Source organism: Vanellus vanellus (genome assembly GCF_965231255.1).
Source record: "Vanellus vanellus genome assembly, chromosome: 12".
Lineage (NCBI taxonomy): Eukaryota > Metazoa > Chordata > Aves > Charadriiformes > Charadriidae > Vanellus > Vanellus vanellus.
This window is the reverse complement of record NC_138917.1, coordinates 6,751,054-6,771,527: the sequence shown is the minus strand read 5'-3', so window position 1 is coordinate 6,771,527 and position 20,474 is coordinate 6,751,054. Positions and strand designations below refer to the sequence as shown.

The 20,474-nt window shown below is 43.0% G+C and overlaps 1 protein-coding gene across 1 annotated transcript in view; it reads right to left on the bottom strand.

The window, feature by feature from the left end:
• The window catches only part of CMIP (c-Maf inducing protein), a gene marked incomplete at its 5' end in the record, with an annotated part of 140,958 nt that extends 125,398 nt beyond the window's left edge, over positions 1-15,560 (bottom strand). Inside the window, one exon of the mRNA XM_082489625.1 lies at positions 15,264-15,560. Coding sequence (XP_082345751.1) covers positions 15,264-15,560 — 297 coding nt within the window. The remainder of the gene's footprint in view (positions 1-15,263) is intronic.
• Between the last annotated feature and the right edge of the window lie 4,914 nt (positions 15,561-20,474).

Genomic DNA, 20,474 nt, shown 5'->3' with positions numbered 1-20,474 from the left:
GTCTTTGTTAGTCAGGCAAATGGTTGAAATCAAATGCTGAAACTACTTGCACAAAACTTTAATTAGGGTTACCTTATTTACTGCAACTATTCGAGCATAGTTACCGTCAGCTCTCCAGTCTTCATGCTGATTAGGGAGATAACATTTCCATCCCACCATCTTCAGGGAACAACCAAAGAGTGTGCCATACAACCATGCAGAGGATGGCAACAAGAATAAAAAACAGTACCAAGACAGCCTGAACTGTAGAAGGCTTGCAAGCAGCACATCTCCAGGGCTGAGCTACATTACAAATCAACTGCAAAGCTATCCTGGCACAGGACTCCTAAGTTGCAGGAGGAAACAGGACAGCAAAGGCTGAAGAAGCCAACATCAGTAGATCACTCTGGGACCCAGATGTAGGACCAAGCTCAGCACCATTCCACAGTGAGATCCAGGGCCACCACTCATTTCTGAACACGTCAGCCCTCTCCAGAAAGTCATGGGGAAGCAGAAAGAGGAAGAAGAGAGTTTTGAGATAGAGAGCAGAAAGGCATACCACCTATCATACGAAGGGTCAGGAAAGCAACAGGGCTCTCCTAAGCCAGCAAACTCTTTATTGCAATGCTATGCCAATTTAAGAGAGATTTTATCATTATTCAACTGGTTTGGGGGACATAGGGGTGTGACTGTGGCTGGTTTTACACATTTAGGGTTACTGTAATTTTCGTTTAGAAAAAAAAATCCCAGAAGAGAAAAAAAAGCGTGTTACAAATGTTTTCAAAATTGAGAAAGCCTTTGCTGAATACAGCTAGTAGTCTGTATGTGTTGCATATGATTTGCAAACTAGAAACACTGGAATTTTAGGCCAGGAGGGTGTCATTGACTAATGGGGATTCTCCCTTCCCTCTAGAGTATAGGTTTATAGAGGAGTAAGATCATGTTCTCCAGGCAAGTTTATATTAAATGATTCATCTCTAGCCAGCTGCAGTCAAGACATCTGCTTGCTTTCATTTCACTACAGGGAGATTTGCCTCCCCCCCTTACCTCCCAAAGGCAGCCAAGATTATATCAAATCGTAAGAAGAAAACTTAACCAAAACTTAGTAAGTTGGGTAAATAACACAGAGGCCACAGATGCACCTCTGCTCCACCTAAAGCATTCCTAAGAAACATGAAGTGAACACTAGGCTGAGGAAGTCCTATTTAATCAACAGTCTATTGACTTTAGCACAGAGACATCACCTCTGTATCCTGTGGTTTGCATGCAGATCTGCCCAAATACATGAAGGTATTTCTTTGTTTTGAGAATCCCTCACACATTCCACATGGGATCATGCAGACGGTCTTCGTGTGGTCAAATAAAGTTTGTGAACCCATGCCTTTATAGCTTTTCCATATTAATCTGCACTCTGGGCATATATCCAATTAAAGCCTCATGTATAGATCACTAAGTTACTAACTGGCTTGCATACTTGGGGGGAGGGGAAATAACAAGCTCATGACTGCATAATTTAACACTGCCTGTGCTTTCACTTCTACATGCACAAGTCTTTTTTAATCTAGTCTTACCACAAATAAAGAGTAATAAATACCATAAATAAAGACTTTGCTGAAGAGAAACTCAGGTCCCTACGTGCTAGAAGACACAGTAGCTAACACTGAATGCATTTACATTAACACTAACTCCAGTGCAAAGAAGACAAGGTCTTTTCACAAACACGCTACAAAAACAGGAAGCAAAGGGGAAAACTTCACAGAGTTTGGGAACAGCAGAGTATTGTTTGTACAGGCTTTTCTTACAAATGCAAGAAAAAAAAAAATAAATCGGGTAACGTGAAATCCAGGCACAGCAAGTCTTAGATCAGACACAAGGGTCTCAAGACAGCAGCTCTCTAAAGATCTCCAGGTACAGGCTGTACAGGCAAGAAGATGTGCAGGGTAGGGTTTTTTCTTCTATTTCTGCTAAGAAAATATGACAAGTAAAAAGACACAACCTCCCAAACCCTTGACGTTAAAGCTAGATAATGTAACACAGCACTGCATCTTTACCTCAGTTAAAGCAGGTATGATAAATGAAGAGGCATTAGGAAACATATAATGCATCAAATTTAAACACTTCCATTATTTTTAAACTGCATTCAAAAGTGAATATACAATGGCATAGGCCTCGCATGCTGCGGGCTGCCCCAGAAGGCCGTGCACACATCAAGAGGCTGCACTGTGGACTAAATCCCTTCAAGATGAGTCAAAAAGCTCCCATCACAAGCACGCTGCAGTCACTAACTTGAAGATTTCCTTTTTCAGATGGAGCACACAGATCCGACCTAACCTGAAGCTGCTTTGTTTAAATTTTTTGTACCATCACTTCCCTTCTTTCCTTTCCCCCTTCAAAACCAACCAACCTACACGCCAGTCCACAGGTTTAACGCAACAGAGGATTGGTGCTGTATTTGGGCAAGCACCAAGGAGGGCTCAGTACTTTCCCATGTCATCTGTCTCCATGAGGGAGCAGCTTTATACACGGTCAACTCCCACGACAGATTTGATTTCACCAGATTTAAAGTACATTAGCCAACCCAAGTCACTGGGGACATTTGAAATAACCTACAATAAATCAGAGAAGATTAATTTCAAGGGAGGCAGTGACATAGCACCAAAAGAAGCATAAGTTAGTGTTTGGAGAAAAGCAATTAGCAGTGTTTCTCAATAGCAATATTTTTTTCACTGTAAACACAAGAGGAAGAAGACGTTACAGCCTTCAGGCAAATGCTGGGCTCCAAAGGCAAAGTGGTTACCCAGAAGGGGTATGTCAATATTTAATACCAAAGTGCATGTCTGGTCCTGCACATTTCATTTAATTTCAAGGTTTCCCAGTTTTATTTCCTGTTTCATTCACAGCAATCACAAAAGATGAATTATCTAACCTTAGAAAACGTGTTTTCAGTCAGACGAGACATGTTGACTGTGTCCGTACTTTCACCTTCAGCAACAAAGTTCTGTGCCAGCACAAGTTTTATGTTTTCCTCAATGTCCACATTATTTGGTTGCAAAGCAGATGGGATTTTCAGTGCCAGGATTCCACTCAAGCCGCTTGCTCCTCTGGGAGAGGAGGAAGAGCCTGTTCTGTGCCTCTGGATGTCAGGCTCCTTTTCAGTTAAAAATTTAAAAACTTACCCCAAAAGTCACCAGAATAGCATAGTGACAAAAAAAAAAAAAAAGCCCACCTGAAGGATCTGAAAGGCCTATGAAGAGTTGAAAGAAAAACTAAACAAAGTAATGACTGACAATTTGTGCTTGCATAATCTTTCATCAATGCTCCTCTCTTCCACATACTGGGAAAGAAAACTGGCTGCATTTTGTAACAATACTACTTCAAGCCCTTAGTACACAGCTGAAGCTTCTGTTCCTTTTGTAAGGAATATGTGAAGAAGTACCAATATTCATGCACTGAAAGAATAAGCTGCAGCTCCTTTTCCAATTCCATAATCCTGCTACTATAACCTATTTACTAAAGGTAGAAGTTTACAGCTATTGCACAGGTTTTCTTCTGGTTTAACAATGACTGAACAACACCTGTAATATGACATTGTTTTCTCTTTCTCCAGACGTCCAAATAAACCTCTGTTCTATGCTGCTGTTGGGTAAGGAACGCAACTGCTTCATCGAACATGATTCATCTTCCACAAGGAATGAACAGGTACTCAAACTATGGGCATTTCACTACTGAGCAGCAAGACAAGGACACGTATGGATCTCGTGCAACACAGTTCAAAGTAGATGGAAATCTCTGCTGCAAAAGTAAACGATGTTCTTCAAAGAATCCCTGGGCCTTTCACAGTTTTGGTCCCCTCCTCCCACTTTACTTCTTAGAGCCAAGGTACTAAGCGAAACATTCAGATGACAGAACACCACAGCAATAGTCAGAGCATCGTGGAGCCAGAGCGTCCAAGGAAGGCACGCTCTCACAACTCTCCATCACTGACGTCCAGTGCCCTGCCTGGCATGGTAACAACCAGGGCAAAGAAATCTCTCATGCAGCTACCTTTTCAAGCTGCCAGGAACAACTTGACGCTTGGATCCACAACCAGAATGACTGCATAGCTACTGAAAAATATCTGCAGGGTTGCAGCAGCTTATACCAATGGCTCATACATCCACTATTTAAGAGTCCATATAGCTTTCTACTTTCAGTTTCCAATCTTCTTCCCAGCTTACATTGTATGAGAGAGAAACGTGATGCCTCTGCAATCATATTATTCTCAAGTCATTCCTAACTTTAAGAGCTCAACATCAAAAAGTTTGTACATTAAATCCAAGGGATGAGAAGAGAGAGAGAACTGCTGATCTTTTTTCAAAAACAGATCACAACACCCCACTTCTATAGTAATTTTGCAAGATCACACTCATCCTGAAAATTTCAGTGCAGTCAAGGTTTCCCTGACTTACTCTCTACTTCTGAAATCAGTCTTAACAGCCTCTAAAGCAAAAGCAAAGTGGTAGGTTGTCAGGAGGGACTATTAGGAGAACATACAAAGCATGCATGACACAGAAAGCAAGAGACTTGAACTGATTGGCACCTGGTTCCCCGACAGATATTTTCTTTGCAGGAAGATTGAAGGGTAGTAAGAAGAGCACAACACCCTGGGCCACATTCTGCTGTCAGTCACTCTCCCACATGTTCACCGATTTTTAATGATATTTACAACCATTAAGAAAATGAACAGCCATCAAAATCAGGAGGGAAGATGAAGCCTGGCAGCCAAAGCAAAGAAACTTCATTTCTGCTCCAACTCCTACCAGTGATTTATCATAAACATTAGGGCAAGGCACTTCAGTTAATACTATCATGACATGCAACTAATTCTTGGTGTCCAACCTAAAACACTCCAGAATGAACCACAGATGAGTACACCAGCTGAGATTAAGCATGAACCAACAGTAGCTGACATGTCTGAAAAGTCTGACCTACATTTATTTGTCTCTTGGTTTTCCCCATGTATAAAAACACTGACCATACAGCACTCTGAGACAGTTGAAGCACAGTGAAGTTGAAACCCAAGGACTTGTAGAACAAAGTCATTATACTGTCATCCAAAAATCATTTTTTCTGATTGTTTTAAAGGCCAAAAATAATCCCTCTCTTTTTTGTTCACAGAAAGTCAAATAGACATTCATATTTATCAAAAAAACATGCACATCCTTAGTATTTTGATTAAAAAGTTGGATTCCACTCGGTAAGTTTCAGAAACATTTTTTAAAAGCAGTTTTACTTTACTGTTAATAATGTCCATCCCTGAAAATGGATAACGAAGTCATTCAGTCTTATTTTAGGCACTTGCACAGATAGAGCAAAAACATAGCCTGCTCACAATATGCACTAATTGTATTACAGTAGCTAACAAAAAACTCTGTGGTACAACAGAACCCCATTACATGGTAAAAGACACCTGCCGATCCCAAAAGCTTACATTCAAATAGTCAAAACAGACAAAGACAGAAGAAAGAACTACTGCCATGTGTAAAATAGCAACATCACAGCTTTACCATTGAGAAATAGCTGCTCCATATCGTTTGAAACAAACTGTTTGAAACACACCATGGGCATCTGCAGCAGGTTTACAGAAAAAAGTTTTCTTTTAAAAATTATCTAAACTGTCTACCTGCACATACAATTACCTAATTTTGCTCAGTTAGATGTTAATTGTCTATACATAAATAAAGAAGGAGGTAACCTTTTTGTTTACAAAATTCTTGCCTTACCTTTGGCTTAATATCACCAGAAATCTCATCCATAAAATATTCATAGACATTTATACATAAATATGTACAACTTACAAATAAGAGAAAAAAAATATTCTTTCTAATTATGACTTGCAAACATAGTTTCTCTTTAGGCCTAAGAAAAATATTATATAAAATATAAATATAAAATAATTATATTTAAGAATACAATTATGTATTCTCAAAAAAAAAACCCTGACTTAGCTTAATCTCAGCCTTCTTCAGGCAACATTTATCATACCACATATGGCATTTTCATAAACAAAATCTTACAAAACCTAAATCCATTTCTGTGTGCTTTGAGTTTCAAATTTTTCGAAAGGAGAAAAAGATTTTATTTTGTTCAGTATGTCTTTAAGCACTGGAAATCCAAGAAGCAATAGCCGTTTAGCGAGAGTTCTAAGCATTCGACATCCCCATTCTTAGTATCATTAAATTAGAAATCTGGAATTTGAGATGCATTGGATATTCACTTTTTATTCATCTTTTTTGAAGCCCTGGTTATTATTCTTCTCCTCAATGAGAGTGAAAGCCATTTTTCCTTTTAAATTTTTCATCCAATGAGAAAACCATGCAATCTCTCGGTCACAGGAACAAGAACTTCAGGGAAACTGCAACATACTTTGAAAAGTGCAAGAGCTCTTATCCCTGAAACAAGCGGTAATTCTCACAGACAAGAGAGAGAAGCTTCAAGGGCCCATAAAAGGGCTTATCCCATTTTAAACCTCACACTTCACCACTCCCTCCAAAGTGAAAATGGCTACATATGCAAATATCAAGCAAGACAACAGCAAAGCAGCAGCACTGTCTTCCTATGCCTCCTAAAAGGGGGTAACTGCCTCTGTAGAGGATTCACCCTCATGCAAGCTTCAGCCAGGACCACATACCACAGCAGCATTTCAGCAAATTACAAGACCAAGTGGGGAAAAAGTAATCAATTTGCAGTAAGCAGCATTGTTTTCTTAGTAAACCTCCGTTGTCCGGGGAAGAGAGGCAGGAGGGAGCTGCTGCATGCCCCGTGGAGCAGCGGCAGTGGCTGGCAGGACCTTTCCAGGAATCCTGAATGAGAAGGGCACAGACCCTGGTGCAGCCTGACCTGGGGCTGCTCAGCAAGCTAGATCGCATTTCCCTGCATCACTGTCATCAGCTCACTTTTCTCCCACGGTACCTTGAATTTTCAGCTATGGGGATGCAAATTTTAACAAAAAAAAAAAAAAAAAAAAAAAAAAAGAAAACCACACACACCACACACAAAACTTGCCCTGTCAGTAATTAACATTTGCTGATCTTCTACAACTCTACCAAATAATTAAACATCAATACGCTGCAGCAAATCACATGCATTTACTTTCCCCAGCTTTGCAGGATATGAAGGTGCAGAAGAAGCACTTGGTCCCATCGTCTGTCACGTCTTGGAAGATGTTCATTGCTGTCCTTGCCAGGGCTTTCAGACTGCAGTCAGCAGACCTTGCTAGTTTCTCTGTCCTCAGCCCCAGTTTTCCCCATAGAAGAAAGTAATGTCACAAACTAACTTTCCACCAGGACAGTGTTGTCTAAACATTGGCATAAAATGGGTGAAACAGCAGCAGCTTCTCTACTGGTTCTGTCTAACAGGTAAATTTCCAGCAAGCCTCTCACTCATAAAAGAGCCTCTCCTAGTGCAGGCTGCTCAACACCTCGAGATCTGCCAACCAAAGAAAAAAAAGCAGGGCTCTATTTTGTAGAGAACTGTAGAAGCCTAACAGTGGAGTTGGCCATCTCCCCCAACTAGCAGCCAACCTGAAAGCTGCACGGTGATGTTTCGCTGAACCTTTCTGGCTTTCTGAACAGCACATCCTGCCATTCAGGTTACAAGCAATAAATGGTAATCCCCCTCCTCAAATTACCCTACTGATTTCAACAGAGCGAGACCAAGAATGTACGTGACCAAGTGTACTTCCAGTTCGGATCTTAGTCATTGCAACGTGTTTCTTGAGCTCAGTTAGTAACAGGCACACATCTAGCAGTGCTCAAATGCAGAAAAAACAGATGCCTTTTTTTCCTAAGTTTCTAAAAAAAAAAAAAGGAAAAAATACTTAAAATTATTTAAAAACCATACTGAAAATTCAGATTTAAGTAGAAGGAAATAGCCTTCAGATAAAGTTATGCCCCGGACACCAGAGTCTGCAACCTGGCACATTACCTGCTTTTGTATTTCGCAGTCTACTGGCCCTGTCCCATCAGTCATGGGACAGCCCAAAGTCAAGAAATCACTTAAAGTACTGGAAACGCCAGTATTGGTAACATCAAATGTCCACAAACCCTGAAACAAGACCTCCTCCCTCCAAAACCTAGAGAGTATTATTAAATTCTCCTGATTTTTAAGCCTATGAAGCAAAGGCCTTTTAATTTAGCATCTGTTTCCGACTTCTTCATGTTTTCCTCCACAACCACAAGAGCTAAAACTTCATTCACCATTGACGTGTTCAGTTATAATGTATGCTTTTCAACTGTCTTTTCCCTTTCCTGGTATTGCCCCTGCATTCTTAAATATTGTGCAAAACAGGAAAATTTTACGCAATGATTCAATAATACATTGTTTTTGGCAGCAATTCCAGCCTACCATGTTTCCCTCTCTTCTTCCTCAACAGCCTGGCGGACTATACGCTGAAACAGATCAGTTCCCTGATTCAGTTGAGAGACAACAAATCTGCAAAAGGTTCAAACAGAGAAAGTGTTCACCAGCCAGTTCACACAGATTTTTTCAAGTTGACCCTGCAAACTGTTAAGCACGTACAAAAGACAGATTGATGCGGTGTGGCACAGATGCAGGAGTTAACGGCACAGGCCAGGGCTACCTAAGACAGCATTACTGCCAATGACACTGCACCATCAGATTGGGCGAAAAAGTTATTTTCTTGAGTGCACATACATGCACAAGTGCTCTATATGGATTATAAATACTAAAGCATCCATCGTCTTTAAACGCGTGATTGTTTATGGAATTAAGCACTACATATCTATAAACATATGCAGACGCAGAACAAAACTGATGCAACTAGCACTGCTCAAAACACTAATAAACAAGCCACAATCTACCCATGCAACCCACAATCTAATTACTTCTAAAGACTCCAAAAGGCCTGAACTGTTTGAGGTAGGTCTCTTCTTTCATAAATCCTATGTGGGGAGATAAGTAAAACCCTACTAGTCCAGCCATGCTTACTAACACAGAAAGAAATGAAAGAAGCCGTTTTATTGTATCACGTTAAAACTCATCTATTATTTAGGAACTTCAAAAATACAAACAAATTATCTGCTATAAATTACACAGTTCCAAAAAATCACTCCCCTCTATGTAGTAAACCTACCACCTTTTTCCTCCAAAAAGGTCCCTTAGTATACACAGTTCTGTCAATTATTTGGGTGGACCAAGGTTTCAGTCTCTGTTCTTCCACTCTTGCTAACACAAACCTGAGCTTGCAAACAGAAACGGTGATACAGATGGGAATCTCGACCTAGCCTTTTGCCTCTGAAAAACTAAACATCCTTCTTGTGTTTCAGAGAATCGTAAAATGGTTTCGGTCAGAAGGGACCTTTAAGAATCATCTAGTTCCAACCCCCCTGCCATGTGCAGGGACACCTTCCACTAGATTACGTTGCTTGAAGTCCCGTCCAACCTGACCTTGAACACTTCCAATGATGGGGCATCCACAGCTTCTCAGAGCAACATGTCCTTTCCTAGAAGGACCACAGTCCAACTTTGATGATCCAGCAGATTCTTCCCATCATTTGCTATGATGTTCCACTACAAAAAAATAAAGATGATCTCACAGCTCCGCAGAGGCCCAGTACAGTGAGGGATGATGCTGAGCTCCTCCAGTCCCTACTCTGATGCAGGTTCAAGTCCCCATTGAGGACCAGAGGCAATTTACAAGCTTCCTCCAGAGGACTATTACCACTACACAGTGGCTAGCACCACATCTTTACTCCCCAGCCAAAACGAAAAATGAGGCAGAAGTATTTCTGAGTATCCTTTTTATTTATGCTCCTAAACACATAAAATTTACTGGCTGGGTGTTAACACTAATAGCCTTAAGAGCTCTCACTCTATCAATGAATATAGCTTCTGTTTTCATATTTTATATAAACTCTGTGACGTATAAACACGTACCTTAACACTACTGACTCATAAATATGCTTTTTAACCACTGCAGGAACTACATATTCAAAGGTATGTTTGATAGGCATTAAACAACTTTAAAGAAATACCATTTCAGGTTTTCTCATGCCAAGCTACAAACTAATATAGCAATAAAATAAATTTGTCACAACAGAGTAATATTCCATTAAATCACCAAGTCTTCAGGAAAATTTGGGGTTTGTTAATGCAGGCGCATGCCTGCCTTCACTTCTGAAACTGAATCTCAATTTCAACAGCATAGATAACATGGAGCAATTTGTTCTCAACTTGCAGAGAATACTAAATTATCATGGATTGTACACAAATTATGAGATTCAATGCTCTTTCTAATGTGCCTGAAGAAAACACCTGATAGATAGCCACAGGGTAACCCAGAATTGGCAAAAACATGTACACCTGAAACCCACAGGTACCACTTCTTATCAAATGAAAACAATCATTTGCAATAGTAAATAACAAGTAAATAACAAGTAAACAATGAGAAATGTTATTTTTAAATAAATTTTTATTATTGTAACAGATCAAAAAAATGATCTTAAATTGCTCTGTTATTTATGCGTCCATACTTATTTGTACAGGCAGTGATGGTAGGCCCATCACATTAAGTGCCATTTGTAGAGCCCCATCAATAGCACCAGACTTAAGGACAGCACTTGGTTTACTGAATAGAGTGTTTATTTTACTTTTTATTATTATAGCTAATTCATAATCATTCTGTTTGGAATCTGGATAATGCTACAATATTCCTTTTCCAGGAAAACTTTAAAGAAATTCTTCTTATACGAATGTTTTGAAACTTCTGAGCTCTGTATAATACTTCCCATTTGAGCTAATTGTTTTTCAAGGGAAATTTAATTTTTAAAAGTGTGTTTTTCTAACTAATGGGAACCTGTGCTAAAGTAAACAATGAGTCCGGCTTGATAGGAATTTTTGGTCTGTCTTTACCAAAAGAAGGAAGGAAAGACACGTAATAGCATGCTGAAACACATGCAGTAGCAGAATTGTTGAATTTTAAAAAACAATTAGAAGACAACTTTCTACTCCACTTCTATTTGAAACAGATCATCCTGCCCTGCCTCATTTAATATTAATTGGCTATGTTCTTGTCTCTAGAAGAAAATATAAATGCAGTTCCCTAATCCACTTACATTCTTGTTTCAAATATATTTCTGATTAGCTATCTTGTCAATAAACTATTGTCCTCATACATCACTTCCGTACAGGAAAAAGTTTAGAAAACACTCAAGTCTCTTCAGGATCGTCACCAGCTTTGAATGTAACATTACATTACACTCAATTCACCTGCCAAGGCAATACCAAGAAATGTGAAATGGGCATGGAAAGCCAAAGTTTCCACCTCCTTGAGGGATATTAATAAGTAACTTCATGGTTTCAATTACGTCTTATCTTCCCAGATGGGAATTAGAGAGGTCATCCCCAGCCAGCAAAAATGAATCACTTATTTATTCTTTCCTAGTCTGCTGCATATACATATGTATCACAAGTCTTTCTTGCAACACAGTACTTTAAAGCTCACTGTCCCAAATATCTACTCCCAACTGCTGCAAGAAAAAGAATGAAAGAGAAAAGCAGGGCAGAAATGTGAAAGGGTCAAGGCAAAAGGATATTAGACGCATGGAAGTTCAGTTATGATGGCTACCTTTAAACTACTGAAAATTAGATTTTAACATTTCTGCTGAAGATAGCCGTAGATTTATTCTTCACACACACACACAAAATCACACAAAGAATATTAAATTAGATTTTATTTCTGTCTTTGTTTTTACTATCACTGCCCTTCAAGCTGTGCAAGGACAGATCTCACTGGAAAAAAAATTAAGGGTGCTACATTTGAGTTTGGTAGGTGTTTATAAAATAAACATTATTCCTCCCCTGGGGGAGAGAGTCAGATTCATCCCCAGGCAAGCTGTTGTCTGGCAAACAAAGTTTGTAAGTATCAAAATTTCCTACTGGGAGTTTAGCATTTACCTATATAAAAAAAGTTACAGATCTGTATTTACTTTCAGGAAAAAAAAAAAAAAAAAAAACACTTAACCAGAATGAAAGCTTGGACAAGATGCGAGTGAAACTGTAATGGTGGAACTGTACTATGTTTAACCCACTCTTTGAGAAATGAGAAACACGAAGCAAACAATGGAAACAACAGGTAAATCAGATAAAGTCCCAACACCTACAGTCATGGATCTCTTCACTCCACATGCTAATGACTTTCCACTTGTTAACTGAGTGCATATACCAATTCAGAATATTATTATTTTAATTTTTTTTATGAACATGGACTTATTTTAACTGAAAGTCACTTGAGATCAAAAAAAAGCACTTTGTAGAAAACATTACTTCTTTCCTCCCTAAATTTTGCCAAAATAAGATGGCCTAACACTTGTCCCATTGCATTCTTGCATAGTGCCACTGCTATGGAAAGCTATCTTGTCCGCACAAAACACACAACTGCCTAAACTAACAACAGCAGTAGTTACCTTGTGCAAAAAAAACTGTAGGTAGGGTCTCATTATTGAGACTTGTATGTGGGCACATACAGTGTCTACCTGTGGAAAAAACTGCAGATGAATAACCCATACACAAAGATACACTAACTCCAATATCGCAGCCCAGGCATTGACAAGTAAGGGCTTGTGGGAAGAAAACTTTAATTCAAATATATGTCTCAAGTGACAATGAAAAGGATAGAAAGTGCCTAGAATCAACAAGTAAGTTACCCACTGTACTCAGGAATGTAATTTGCCAGATCTGGATTTAGCTGTCATTACAACTTTTGCTTTCAAATGCAAAACAAAGTGACATTATTTTCCTGTTCAATTTTATTCATGTTATATAGAATGCAGTAAAACTCGTCACGCCAGAGGATTTGTAAAAGGATGATGTGAAGATTAATTAGTGGTTGCTCATAAAGCACCCTGCCTGTGGAAAGCCCTACGTGTAAAAATGACCTTGTTATCGAAGTTGTTGAGTGCTCCCAATGCTCACTTTCAATGGACAGTATGGATATTTTTCCACAGCTCTTGAAAACTAAATTAGTTGCATTTAAATATCTACCTACAGTTGCAAGAGGTTTGGGCATTGTGCCTGTACCCCACTTCCATAGGGGGTGGGGGTTACAGTACCACATATTTTGCTTAAATCACTTTTTTTATTTTATTTTTTTTTTAGGTGAAAAGAGTAAAATCTAGATATCACAGAACCAATGTCTGCAACATACCTGCTAAACGTACATTCAGGCAACAAGTGAACATGGATCTTATCCCAGTGCCCTAATTATTCCCTGGAAACCAAAGACACTACTTGAAATAATAAAGCACAGATATTTCTGTGAACGGTATTTACTTGGTGAGTTAGCACTGGAAAAAAATGATAAGGCGCAAGACCAAGCACGAAAAGCTCTGTTTAACAAAATGGAGCCTGCAATAGTACGTACGGTTTTAGTATCTTCTTACTATTTATATACATAAAATAATTAGGAATGAGAACACCTCAATGGTAATTAAAGCACGACCCCGTAGGACTTCAGAAATTTTTTCAGAGATGGTATCTTTGGTGACAGCTTTGCCAGCGAACAGACTTTGATGTCTCCTGTACAAATACAACTTCAAGCCTAGCACTGCCACACTGCAGAAATTGACGTCTGAAGCATGATCATGCCTCTCTCTACCGGTATCCTTCTCCTCTGCTCAGAAATAATCAGCTGTGGATACTGCCAGGAAAATGCCTCATCTCCACTGATATTCAACTTCCCCTCTACGCTGATGGTATCTTAATAAAATGAAGACCTGCAAAAACGCCTTCTGCTCATGTCTTTTGGGGCTTTTCTCCAGCAACAATCAACCGAGTCTTCCTTCTCCCTTTACACTGTAGTTCTATCAAAGAAAGAAAAATACTCCCTTGGAAACATCCTCGCCAGCCCGGTGGAAACGGTGAGCAGAGATGTCATTGTGGCACAAAAACAGAGCTCCGTGAGAACAGGCAGCTGGCCTACCTGAAGGTTAAAGTAGCTCCCACTGAAAACCTGCTCTGAATACTCCACAGCAGAGCATGATGCAGGAGCGACATTTACACACATGCTGTGAGCCTGCGTACCAAAGTGTGAAAAAAATCCAACCTCGGAGCACAGCACAGCCTGGATGGAACCCATTTAAATACACCATTAACAGAAATCTACACAAAAGCCAATCCACTCTCTCATCTCATGAGTGTCCTATAGGAAGGCCAGCACGAAGCCATTGAGATAAATGAGACATTTACATATAAATCAAAAAAGGACATGATGGAAGTCCTGAATGATTAAAAATCTGTGTAAAGCATGTTTTGCAAGCTGTGTTAATCGCTATTAGGCAAAATTTGGGTGTAGTCACATCACATACTATACGACTATTCAAATAATACCAGCCACGAAATTTTAAGTTATACGTGTAAATATAAACCACGTTTTTAAAGGTTGTATCGGTCTATTGTACACCTTTTGTATTGTCGATACCACCTCCTCGCATTTTTCTCTTGCATTGCTTTCCATTAGGAAGAAAACCCTGAAGGAATCCCCGTATTTTGCGATCCCATTGCCAGTGTCTGGGCAGGGGACGCCACCGCCAGATCGGAGCCCCAAAACTAGGCCTGAAACAAAGCAGAGCGAAGACGGTGGAAACCCCGAAAGCCTTCGCTCTCGCATGGAAAAGCATCCTCCACCTCCCTCACCTCCAACTTGGCCAACGAGCCAGCAGATATCTGCCGACTTCAGTTTCGGATAGAAATGGCTCAAGGTGGCGATTTCATGTCCGTGTGGTGTTGAGAAGGGAGGAATTAAAGAAAAAAAAAAAAGGGGGGGGGGGGGGGGGCAAAAAATAGCCAAAAAAAAAAAGCCAAAAAGAGCAAGAACGAGAACAAGAATAATAACAACGATGATGGAGGAAAACTAGACTTGCTCGAAAACCCCCACCGAAACTGCAAAATTAAATCTCCCCAGGATTACAAAGACGGGGAACAAAAAATCCCCGCAGGCATTCCGGGATTCGCTCCAGCCCAGCCCCCTCCTCGCCCCCACACCGACCCCCTCGGCGGCTGCGGGGGGGTGTTCCGATCCCGCTCGGGCCGGCAGCGGGGCGCAGGTCCCGTGTGTGTCCCCGTCCCCTCCGCCACGTCCCCCCCAATCCCCGTCGCGGCGGCTCCGTCCCCGCAGATGCCCGGCGGGGCGAGGGGGGGGGGGGGGGGGGGGGGGGGAGTGGGAGGCGGCGGGGCCACGCTGTGGCCGCCCCCCACGGCGGTGTCGGCGGGCCCGAGCGGGCTCTTACCGTGGCCGAGGCGAGGCTGTTGTCCGCCAGGGTCAAGTGGTGGGGCTCCCACCGCCGCAGGAACTTGGAGGTGAGGATCTTGCTGAGAAACGTCCGGGGGTGCCGGATGACACACACCTGGATGTCCCCCTCCTGCAGCAGCTTGTACCTCATGCCGTTGCAGTGGAGCAGGGCTCTCCGGCACGGCGCGGCACCCATTTTATTCCCCTCGGGAGCGGACATCTCGCCCAGCAGCGGCTTGCTCTCCTCCGTCTGCCTGCGGTCGCTGCCCCCGCCGGAGCCGCCGGTGCGATCCATGGCAGCCCCGCGGGTCGGGGGTGGCGCTCGGCGGCGGCCGCCCGGGGAGACCGGTCTCTACGGGGGGTGAGGGGTAGAGACGGGTAGACCAAATAAAATAAAATAAAAATAAAAATAAAAAAAAAACTCCAACCCCACGCGGCGGATTAAAAAAAGAAAAAAAAACAAAAAACAAAAAAAAAAAACCGCTGAAGGTGGCGGGGGGAACCTGCCAGGGAAGATGGGGGAAGGGATCGAACCGCACCGGAGGGGGGAGAAAGGGGAAGGGGGGGGGGGGGGAGGGGGGAAGGGAAGCGATAAAAATCCTTATTCAAACTTCCAAATCCGCCCCCGGCGGGTCCCCCTCGCCGCTCTCAGAGCGCCGGGTCCATGCTGCCGGGCGGGCGCCGGCCGAGCGGAGGGTCGGCTCCCGGCGGGGGCGGCAGACAAAAGCCGGCGGCGGGGGCTCCTGAGGGCGGCGGGGCGTCCGGCCGCGGTTCCTTCCTTCCCCCCGGGGCGTGTGCGCGAGAGCGGGCGGCGGCGGCCGCGCGTGTGCATGTATGTGGGTGCGTGTGCGCGTCCGTGGGTGCGGGGGTGCGGGCGGGGGGGGTGGTGCGTGCGTGTGTGCGTGTGTGTGTGTGTGTGTGTGTGTATGTGTCTCTGTGTATGTGTGTCCACGCGCGCCGCCGCCGCCGCCGCGGGAGTAGGAGGCGGCGAGAGGAGCGATCGCTGCCGACAGCCTCTCGCCGGAGCGGCTCCAGCGGCAGCCGATTGGTTCCGAGCGAGGGGTCATGTGCCGCCCTCCCTGACGTCAATGGCGGCCGAGCCGCTGAGGGCAGCGGCGGCGGCGGCGGGAGGCGCGCGGGAGCGCGGCCGTTGCGCCCCTCCCCTTCCCGCCTCTTCTCCTCAGAGGGGCCGCCTTGCGCCCCGGCCCCCTTCCCGCCTCTTCTCCTCAGAGGGGTCGCCTTCGCCCCCGTCCCCCTCGCAGCCCGGGAAGGGCACATCTGCGGTTCCATGAGGGGAACTCCCAGCGCCGCGGGGGAAACCGTGAGGGGAAAATGGGTGTTCGCGCAGTAAATCTCCCTTTCTTTCAGCCCCCACGCTGGCAGGAGGCAGGCTGGTGGGCCACCTCTCCCGTGTGGAGGTGACAGCCTTGAGTTGTGAGTGTCTTCACACCAATGAAGAGGGAAAACCGGCGAGGGATGCCCCACACTGCCTCACCAGTGGTTCCCACTGGTGTTCCCTTTCCCTCTGGTTTTGTGGGGGGACTGGGGACTGCTGCACTCCCCTGAAGGACCAGCCCGGGAATGGAAACTCATTAAAAGCAGCACCTTGCTAGTACCATGCTGAGCGGGATGTTGAGCATCCTTTGCTTGTCCACGAAGCAGAACAATTTACCAAAAAACCAAACTCTAATGAAAAAATGAACTCCTTTCTAAGACACGTAAACCACACAGTAATGCTGTGTGCAATACAGACACTGTCAAAAGAGGTGGTGCCATTTATACTTGCTTATTTCTCAGCAATGTAAAAGGTAGTGGCAGATCTCCGGTCTCGTTTCCCGTCTCCTCATTTGAACAACCAGGTTAGGACCAACAAAAAAATGACATTTCATATAATATGTGTGCATGCCATTAAACTGTGGAACTCTTCATTATGGGCATTGCCAAGGTCCAGACTTCAGAAGGAATTTACAGGACTGTTTTACTTGATGCTAGCAAAATATTCAGAGAAAGTATAAACCTTCATGCTTAAAAGTTGAAGCTCGTCTCTGATTGAGCGCGATTGGGGAAGGGATGATCTGCTGCTCTATGAGGAGCCGATTATTTTGCAGCACGTACCTGCGGCTGGGTTTCTGGCGGCATCTCCTGGTGCAACAGTTCTCAAAGGAGAGGTCATGATGCCACACAAGGTGCCAGCAGGTCTGAGCACAGTCCAAGAGAAAGCTCTCTCAACTGATACCTTCACATCACGAACCGCGCAGATTAGCTGTTGGAGAGGTGAGCTGCAACGGGAAGGGTTTGGGAGCCTTTGCCATGAAGTCTTTTGTAGTGGCTGCTGTCAAAGACAATATGCGAGCGGCTGGACACAATCACTGCGAGCGTGTCCATCACGTGCGTTACTACAGAGCTGTTGTGTTGAAATAGGCTTGCATTTGACAGGAGAATTGCTGTTTAAACACTTTCAGGAGGGAAGGCTTTTGTAACCTATCAACTACTAGCAAATTTGGGGGGTCCTTTTGTTGCATGTTGGCATCAAAATTATTTATAAAAAACTAGGACGTCTCCAGAGTACTCCTAAGTACCGGTTGATAGGACGATGCACAGAAGTACACGATTTGGCAAAGCTTAGAAGACACTCATTTAATGACATTAATAATACAACCAACAGGAAGACAAAAATCTCTTTTATAGAGGTTCAAATTGTCAGTATCTCATAGCCCTGGTAGTTACTTTCCTCCTGAACTTAAACAAACTGACTGGTCATTATGCACTAAACATTACAGGCAGTTCCCACAGAGCTTTGTACACCATATACTGCTAGGGGTGAATGACGCACACATTTACACTGACATAAAACCAGATCTAGTCACATCTGTAAATATGTGTGGATCTGCAATAAAAATAATAATAATTAAAAAAAAGACTTGCAAACCAAATTTTAAAAGGACAGCTTTGTTTAGATGTAAGCTTTTTACTGCAGGAACTGTCTGTTTCTAGGAGTTCCTAGGGTGCATGGTACAAGGGAGACCTGTTCTTGTTTGACCCGAGGCACTGTTCTGGTACAAACAATAATAGTGTCAATAGTAGGACTATTTGCATACACTCACCTGCACCAACACTTCACTCAGCGAGAACTGCGACCAGTGTGACTGTTTTGGTGAAAGTTTGTGCAAACTAGCCACCTGCTCAAACCACTGCTTTAAATCTACCGTAGTTGTCATCTCTGGGAGCTGCTCGCCAATGGGAGGACGATATGTAAAGAGTCTGGTGTTCTTAAGTGAGTTTCCTGGCAAGTTAGAGTAGAAGTTTTCCACTCGTGTTCCACAGAAGGTAGCAAAAAAAGCAAGGTTGGTCTATAGCAGTCAACCCACAGGTTACCTGAAAGGATCCAAGCCTCCACTGGGAATCCACCATTCCAAAGTGTTGAAATCCATTGAGGTATTGCAAAAGCACAGCGCATCAGGCAGCGCCACTGCTAGCAACCCCTGTCAAGGACAGAGGTCCAAATCCTCAGAGGTGCTCTGCATTTGCAGCTCACGCTGAGAATCCACGCTCTCAGGCTGCAGGTGTTCTCTCTGAAGTAAACTCAGCACAGAACGATAAGATCAAGGTATGAAATCTCACATTGCCTGTCAGAACGAGGCAACCAAAAACCCTGTCTAGACAAGTGAAATTGAAACACACTGCTTGCCGCACAGCTTGCTGAAATGCTCATTAGCCATCGAACCTGCAGTAAATGGCTGGTATGCAACCCAAGGCTGAACACATTAAAACCTAACACCCCTTCTCATGTCCTTTACACCAAGCAGAAATTGGATGAATTGCATTGCTGCTTCATGTTTTTCCAGACTTCCTCTTCTGGTTCCATGCAGACCAATAGACATCTCAGGTATACATGCTTGGCAGTATTTCAAGGTGGCGTTTGTGGATTGCTCTATGTTTTGTTTTTCTCCCCAGAATGTAATTTTATGAGCAAATCCAACCAGGAGTTTATCGTGAAAGTGGGATATAATCATTCATTCATATAATAGTACCGAGCAAATAATTCATAATAAATAGCACATCAGTGAAAACACACCTCTAGCTGCTCACAGAGTGCTTATGGGCATGCTACCAGTTTTGCATAATTCAAGAATTTGTAAGGTTTTCTATGAAATTCTTCATTTCTGTGCTAGAACAGAAATGCAGGCTTTGGAAATGAAAATCGAGTATTGTATTTGTTATCGTTGATATTACTACCAAGTAGAAGCTCTTTTAAGTCAGGGCCTGTAGGTACAGGTCAAATTTGAAGGGGAAAAGAGAGAGTCAGAGAGAGACTTGTCCTGCTCTGCAGAACTATCAGTGCAATTGGACCAAAACAACAGTGGTGCTAGCAGGGAAGCAGGCAGCAGTTAAGATGTTTCCTGCAGAAGAGAGGTCAGTGGCAGGAGGACAATGCAGATCCACCTGCCAGTCTCATGCCCTGCTCCTGAGCTCTGCCCTTTCATTTGCACTTCTTGTATCTTGCTCTTTTTTTGTTATTCGCCACCATTTCAGAGCAGGTTTTGTAAACAGAAGCATCAGTTACGGAAAGACACCGTGGCCTGGAAAACTGGGATATCCCCACCATGCAGTTTAGGACAGATAGACTTAGGGGTAAGCAACAGAGGATTACATTTGGACTTTTTTTCCGCCTCCTCAAAACTAATTCAGTTGTAATCTGTATTATTCAGAATATTCATCTGCTCAGTTATATGCCCGTAAAACCAGGAAGGCCCGTAAACACAATCATCAGCAAATTCCAGCTGGGACTCCAATTTTAAGAAAAAGCACTTTCCATGCATGTTCTGCAGAGGTCATTCCTGTGTGCCAAAACAGAAGCGCTGTCCTGACATACCTTCTTAAGCTTGGTAACACCCACTTACAAACATGTGTTAAAAACAATGTGATATTCTGAAGACAAAGACAGAAATTCGTGAGTAGTGCTCAGTGCCAATAACACAGGTTGCATACCAGTGGGGGGCTTGGAAAACCCATGAGAAAACACTTGAGATGCCAAAACCTATGCAGGAAAAAAATATTGCCTCAAGGCACCTTGCTTAAAAGTAAATCCATGCAGTGGCATTATCTGACAAGCTATACGAGGGGAGTAATAGAGCAGCTGTGGCAAGGGCCAGATACAAATATTGAGATGCCTCATCGAGAGATGTGGTTACAGGGGAGAGAGCACTGT